At 38.8% G+C, this 7,742-nt stretch overlaps 1 protein-coding gene across 1 annotated transcript; it reads left to right on the top strand.

Annotated features, from left to right (window-relative positions):
• Positions 1–744: 744 nt before the first annotated feature.
• On the top strand, positions 745–5,079 carry LOC133440910 (cholecystokinin-like). Its single transcript, XM_061718247.1, has 4 exons — positions 745–806; positions 3,173–3,252; positions 3,751–3,931; positions 4,454–5,079. Exons 1-4 carry the CDS (start codon positions 791–793, stop codon positions 4,582–4,584), a joined length of 408 nt encoding a protein of 135 aa, XP_061574231.1. The 5' UTR covers positions 745–790; the 3' UTR covers positions 4,585–5,079.
• Positions 5,080–7,742: the final 2,663 nt, after the last annotated feature.

Raw genomic sequence — 7,742 nt, 5'->3', positions numbered from 1 at the left:
AAGGCGAGGTGTGTGTGTGTGTGTTATTCATTTTGGTACAGCCGACCACTCCTAGAACCTAATTGAGATTTCTCCCAAAACAAAAAGTTACATAGTGCTGCTTTAAGATTAAAACCCAGAATAATCCAAAATATCAATGAATTAAAATCTCTGAAGCAAAAAGCAGAAAAACAAGACACAGAGCAGAGGTTATGAGGACAGGAGCACAGGAAAACAGGAGCCGCAGACACCAAGATCATGACTGCACACCCTCATGCAGAAAAGACATGTATTAAAACTGTCAGACATGTATTATATTCTGATGCAAGATCACTGAAGGAAATGTTGCCTTCTTGGTGAAGTTAAAGAGCTAGTCACGCCCTTGGCTTTGACTAAGAGAAATGATTTCACTCCGAACATGCATGGTGCAGCGTGAGTGCAGAAGTGCTCTCTACTTCACTTTAAAGAGCCTTTCAACCTCAACCTCTCCGGAGGCCACCGATTCCGCCAATCAAACCTGTGGAAGTGTTGTTTTCCTCACTCAGGTGTGTGAGGTGGCGGCATCCCAATTAAACCTGTTTCTTCAGCATGTGTGCATGTGCGTGGTTGTGCATGGACAAAATCTGTGTTTGCGTGGTCAGTGGCGTCAGTGCTGGCAGTTTCTGCGCCAGCAGCCGGCTCCACCTCCTGCAGCCGGCTCCTCCCAGTTCCTCTAGGTCAGTATAAAGTCATGGTCCCCCTCACTCTCTCACTCTTACAGCCTCAACCTCAGAGCCAAGCTCAGCATCTCCGGATCATCCTGTCCTGGTCTATGTCAACAACTGCAGGTAAGGACACAATAATTGCCCTTTAACTTATGACCTCGTGAAATGCCTTATTGTGTGATTTTTTTCTTTCTTCCATCTATCCATCGTTTATCTACAGGACTGTCTCAGAAAATTTGAATATTGGGATCAAGTTCTTTATTTTTCTGTAATGCAATTTAAAAAACAAAAATGTCATACATTCTGGATTCATTACAAATCAACTGAAATATTGCAAGCCTTTTATTATTTTAATATTGCTGATTACGGTTTACAGTTTAAGATTAAGATTCCCAGAATATTCAAATTTTTTGAGATAGGATATTTGAGTTTTCTTAAACTGTAAGCCATGATCAGCAATATTAAAATAATAAAAGGCTTGCAATATTTCAGTTGATTTGTAATGAATCCAGAATGTATGACATTTTTGTTTTTGTAATTGCATTACAGAAAATCACAATATTCAAATTTTCTGAGACAGTCCTGTATACCTGATTCATGCAGTTCAGGATCACTGGGGTTGTTTTTTTTCTTCTAGAAAAATCTAAGATATAAAAAATCATCTTGAGAAAAAAATAATTAAACAAAAATGGTGACTTAACCTCTTATAAGAGTTTTCTTATCAGTTTTTGTTAATTAGGTGGTTTTCCCATTTCTTTCTATAGCTTTCGTATCATTTCTCCATAAAATTTTTCACTAAATGTCAGAGGGAGAGTTGCCATTCTTGAAAGTTGCTTGTTTACAAAATTGCTGAAGAAAAATAGCTGAAACTATGAACATACTTAAACACATAGAAAATAATTATAGTTACTCAATTACTCATGAAGGATTATGAGGATCATTCTAGTTTTTAATTGATTGCATTGTGACAGTGGAGTTCTGTGTCACTCTGAACCTCCATCTGAAGGCAGAACTCTGCGTTTCATTTACACTAAATACTGTCATTATGAATATTAAAATAAGGGCTCTAGTCATAAAAGACAGATAAAAAAATCTAATTGAGAGGTGGGAGTTGAAGAGAGGGGAGGCTTTCACACACAGTACGCTGCATAATGAATGAAACACTGAACAGCTGCTATCAGGAATTATATTTGCATCCAAATAATAACTATTTAAACCACCACTGTGCCAGTTTAAACACAATTATTCAAATCCACTGCTGTATTAAGTTGCAGCGATGAAATTACACATATCAAATTGGAGATACATGATTTGTTTTAAAAGCTATTGAGGGGGGAAACAGTCCCTTATCGCAATCATTTTCGGTGAACTTATTGATTGAGAGGCTTGATAATGTCTGTAATAATTGTTTTCTAGTGAACAATAACTACAACTGCTGAGCTGCAATATTAGCCCAGCTATTTAGAGATGAACTCCTAACATATAAAAGTAATTAAGTAATAATAATTCACTCATTTTTCAGCATGTAAGGGCTGACAAGGATGCACCGAAGGAACAAACCTCCAATTAAATGTCTATTTAGTGCACTAAATTCATAGACTTTGCAAAGAAACATGCAAAACTGAAAATGTGTTGAGAGGGAGAGCAAAGGTTCTGCTGCAGCAGAAACACTGAGACAGGCTGTGACAGTTGAGATTTTAAATGACTTCATATTAAAAAGCCTCTAGGCGGCTGATGTCTCTGGTTTTAATTAGGACAGTTTTCCTCTGGAAGAATGTGAGAAGTGTCATCCATCACAACAAATGAAAACTGTTTGTATGTTCTATTTCAGGGCACACATGTAGACCTACATTATTAGAAACATTATATTGCCATGTCTAAAATACAAATAATAATCCATGCATCAGATGAAGGTATAGAAAACATTTCACCTGCCCTGTAATAACCCTAAAGAGAATAATAATTTTGCTCTGGGTCCTTTATGTTACTTGAAAACAAATTTAATTTATTTCCTCTGTGTGATTATGTTAATATAAATCTGAACCCTGATTTAAAAAGTGTCTCACTGAACAAAGTTAGGATCGCGAGATAATTGCTGTTTTTCCTTTGGGATTCTGTTGATGGAGACAGTCTGTCTTCATCCACACCTATGACACTCACCAGATGAGTGTAAGTGTACCTGATGTATGCGTGAAACACTAAATTGTGCCATCAGTCTTTGGCAGACTGACAGACTGAGTAAAGTGGAGTAAAATGATGTTTGCCGTGGGTTCCAGCACAATCATCAAAGGTCAATCTCTGCCTCCTCTGCTGCTCTTCAGAGACCGTAAACTGATTTATTGCTGCTTTCTACTAAACCCAAATTACCTGCAACGTTTTTTAAATCTCATTTAACAAGCTAAAGGGGAACGATAAAAGAAGATGCAGTTCAGTAGATTTGCTTTTAATTTTGTTGTATTTTGTCCTCTTTTCTCTGTTTCTTTGTGCAGTCATGAATGTAGGCATCCATGTGTGTGTTATCCTGGCAGTTTTGTCCGCTGGATCCCTGAGTCTGCCTTCACGGTCTATGGTGAGACACCGTAGCGAGAGATGTTCTTCAACATTCAAGAATAATGCACTTTTGCAAATATTCACTTCTTTTCATATAGCAGCATGTACAGGACTGTCTCAGAAAATTAGAATATTGTGATAAAGTTCTTTATTTTCTGTAATGCAATTAAAAAAACAATTCTGGATTCCTTACAAATCAACTGAAATATTGCAAGCCTTTTATTATTTTAATATTGCTGATTATGGCTTACAGTTTTAGATTCCCAGTATTATTTAAATTTTTTGAGATAGGATATTTGAGTTTTCTTAAGCTGTAAGCCATGATCAGCAATATTAAAATAATAAAAGGCTTGCAATATTTCAGTTGATTTGTAATGAATCCAGAATGTGTGACATTTTTGCATTACAGAAAAATAAAGGACTTTATCACAATATTCTAATTTTCTGAGACAGTCCTGTATATCTTCAAGTCATGTGTACATGTTGTGAATTGGAAATGTATTTTTTTCTGCTCCAGACAGCTGAGAGTTTGGCTCTTGTGACAAAAAGCCTCCCCGCTCCCTCAGCCAACCACACGCGGCTGAGCCGCTCTGCTCCGGCGCCCCCCCCAGGCCAGCTCCTCCACTACATCCATCCTCAGGAGGACTCAGACCCAAACAACCTGAGCCGGCTACTGGCAAGACTCATCTCCGGGAAAGGTGAGTGGACAGAGGTGTGAATACACAACGAAAAGACAGGCAGAGAGGTGGAAACTGGGACTCGTGTCCCCTCCCACACACATCATTCTCCTGGTCTTGTTGTTTCTCTTTTCTCGACATCCATCAGTCTGCAGTCCTACATCATTCACGCTGTGCCCGTGTCCCACCATCTGGCATTTCTCACCTCCCTCTAGCTTCCTCTCCCCACCGTCCCGGGCCTCCTTCCTGTCTCTTCCAACTCTCTTCCCTCCGATTCTGTGTGGCAGGCTCAATCCTCCATCTTTTTCCCCGCTCGTATCCCTACGCCTTACCTGTCTCTGCTCCCTCTGTCACCATTTATCCCAACTCAACGCTGGGTGATCTGGGAGACCTGCTCAGCTCGATGGTCTTGCAGAGCACTCAGCGACATTAATAGAAACAGAGGTCGGCATGAGTTACTTCGACAAACCCATTTGGGAGTCGCAAACGATTTGTTAACAGGTGAAAAGCTGCTCTCGTTGCATGACCTCCTGTATCTTTTAGGCTCGGCCGTCCAGACCAGATCCTCCATCTCCAGCAGAGCCGCCCCCAGCCACAGGATAAAGGACAGAGATTACCTCGGTTGGATGGACTTTGGACGACGTAGTGCAGAGGAGTATGAATACTCCCCATAAAGGAGCAGGTGGCTTTCTTCAACCCCGACGTTCGACCCCCAGCACCCCAATCAAAGCCAGCAAAAACACCGAACCCCCCTCACTCTGGCCAGGCCTGATCCTGCAGTTAGTTTAACATCACATCACGCACCGAGACTGGAATCATCTCTTAAATTATGAATTCTGTGATCTGTGAACCCAAACATTCAAATCTTAGAGCACTTTCTAAAATGTGCCTCACAATAACTTTACAGGACAAAGCACACAGTAGTAAAGGTTTTTCTGTTTTTACATCTCTCTGAGCTTTCTGACTACCCAACAAGCAGTAAAGGTTGAACACAAATGCAGAATTAAACATCTTTTTCTGTCATTTGCTAGCAAAGAAAAATGTATCATGAGCCATTTAACATTTTCAAATAACTGCTAAAAATAAGAAGTAATCAAAACAAGGTGATAAGCAGTTTCTTCAGCTGGATGAAGACGTGTCAGCCAGGTAAACACCAGGACAAGACTATGAAGAGATTAAATTTGATTTGGAAAGCTCATCATCTATCCAAAAGTCTCCCTGTTGTTACGTATTGGAAGTACAGTAGATATTTGATCTACAGATTCAAGCTCAGAAATAGTGTTTCTTTTGAGAAGGCTGTCATGTATGCTTGCATTCAAAGTACATTTCTGTGATAAATAAACTTTCAGAATCGGTGCGGTCAAAATAAAGCTCAATTTTTCTCTGATCTCAGCAAAAAAAAATGCAAATGAGTTATTTTTCTTGGGAATACCTGTTGGGCTGATCCCAGTCACTTCATGTGCTCTACATCTGGACATTGGCTAAATTCAGCGTCGGGGGAAATTTTTCCAAGATTATAAGGTGTGATTTACACACCAATCAAATCAAAAGGTGCTGATCCTGCCCCTGAAAAAAATTATAATCTCTGAAAATGATCACTGAGCAGGACTGACGTCTGCTGTATATAAAACGTATCACATATTAACACAACATTTTATAAGTCGTTTCCCATTTAAAAAACTAAAGGGAACAATTCCCAGCCACATAGCTGATCATTAACTTGAATGGTCCCAATGTACAAAAGAAAACTTCTGCTTTGTTAAAAGAAATTGCCTCTAAATGTGTCTGTAGAACTGATTCATGGCAGTAGACATGGATGATTCTGTCCTGATGGAATTACGGTAAGGGCACGTATTATGTTGTCAATTTAAGTGTAGGATCTGCAACAGCATTTGATCCACCAGCCTCTCTGGCTGTGGAAATAAACAAAGAAACAACATTGAACTGACCTATGAATAAAATGTTTTCATTCATGCAATAATCTTTTCATTTCTCTCCTCACATTCTGTATTCAGCCAATATAGCGGCCACTCTGCTGCAAAGATAGTGTTCACAACACTGAATCATCCATTTTCCACAGTATGAGAAGCCCTTTCCCACTTTAGTTAGCAGAAAATGAGTTAAGTCAATGAGAAATGCTTCTACACAAGCGCAGTGGTTTCATTTTTACTCAAATGCAGAACAGCTGCAGATTCTCACAATAAACGAAGGAAAGTGGAGATAGAGAGATGAAACATGCTGGACGAGCACATAAATTGGTGCATTTAATGGAGAACAAAAACGCTGAGAAATGTTTTAATGAGCCCAGCAGCATTGTTACTCTCTTTACACTTATTTTAACCTTATCCATCGATGCAGGTTTTACACACACGGGTCATTGAAGCTGATTTAATTACAGATAATTGAATAATTTTTGGTGTCAGGCAAAGAAAAACATGTCTGCTTCATCTCTTCACTGCTACTAAACAGACAGCAAAAGGAGAACTTTTATTTGACATAATACATTTCTCAAAAACAATGGTAGGATTTAGATCATGATTTTAAATTAATTACAAAATAATCTTTTGCTGAACAAAATTTCAAAACTTGACTATAGTTTTCTACAACTATAATTTAAAACAAAGTATTTGTTATTTTAGCTGAAAGTAATGCATTCTTCAAATAGCAAAAAAAAATAAATAAAAAAAAATACCAAACATGAGCGGTGACTGTTGAATGGATCATTTTATTTAATTTTAAATACACTGATTGTCATCGTCCACACTCTGTTCTGGTCCAGTAGCACATGAAAAATGACATGCACACATTCACACTTAAACACATCTGTGAAACATCCGTACCGTCATGTTACATTTATACAGACATAATTTACAACCTTAAACATGTATAAAAAAAAAAAGAAAGAAAAAAGAAATGGGTTCAATGTTTACAATAAACTTTAAAAACAAAAATTTTAATGATAGTGTTAAAAGTACAAGAAGCCATGGCTTCCTGTTGGGCATGGAGATGATGAATACAGATCTGAAACCAGAGGTGCACGCATGCTGCAGAGCTCCAACTTCACCTTTTCCATTTAGATATTTGTGGAAAATGTTGTCTTACTAGAATTAACAACAACACATCTGCCATGAATGTGTTTTTGTAAAGTCTCACCTTTGACCATCAAAATCTAACGAGTGCAAATTAACATTTTAGCCAATTTTGAAAAGATTGCTTTAGGCCGAGACGTGCCTGCGATGTCGCGTAGATGAGAACAGAAGGATGATGAGCAAAGCCACAACAGTGGCACAAGAACATCAGACCTGTGACCTGCATCTTCTCAAGCAAGCTGGCAGAAGTCTGCAAAGCTCAAAGATCAGAAGCTGAGTCATAGTGCAACACTGCATGCAGAGAATCCTAGACAACTAACGCACCGCTGTGGCTAGATTTTTGTTACCAAATAAAGGGAACACTTGCTAACTTTCCATCCCTCCTTAACAGGCTTTGAACTTTATTATTAACAGACATAGATGATGAAACATACAGGAACTCCACTCTTACAGACATTTGCACGGCCACACAACGGTTCCCTTACACCACACACACAAAAATCATTAGAAATGTATCTATGGTCTATTAGGATGTGCTGTAATAACAGACCTACTGTATGGCACCGGTTTAATACTCTACCTTGAAACATCTTCTGTAGTTGGCTGATCTGGTGGAAGGTAGGTCTCATGTCCGCTGACTTAACATGTGACCATCAACAGCTTCACTATGGTTAACTAATGCAGGTGAACAGCGTGATGTCAGGAGTTCAAAAACCTCCTCAACAAGCCAGTTCATCCATTAC

The sequence above is a fragment of the Cololabis saira genome, chromosome 3 (assembly GCF_033807715.1).
Source record: "Cololabis saira isolate AMF1-May2022 chromosome 3, fColSai1.1, whole genome shotgun sequence".
Taxonomy (NCBI): Eukaryota; Metazoa; Chordata; class Actinopteri; order Beloniformes; family Belonidae; genus Cololabis; species Cololabis saira.
The sequence above is the reverse complement of the archived record's forward strand: the minus strand, read 5'-3'. Positions and strand labels throughout refer to the sequence as shown.

Bases quoted from the DNA above. Each gene is read 5' to 3' on its own strand.
- LOC133440910 (XM_061718247.1), top strand. The intron at 3,253-3,750 runs GTGAGACACCGT...TTTCTGCTCCAG, and splicing joins GTCTGCCTTCACGGTCTATG to ACAGCTGAGAGTTTGGCTCT. The intron at 3,932-4,453 runs GTGAGTGGACAG...TGTATCTTTTAG, and splicing joins AAGACTCATCTCCGGGAAAG to GCTCGGCCGTCCAGACCAGA.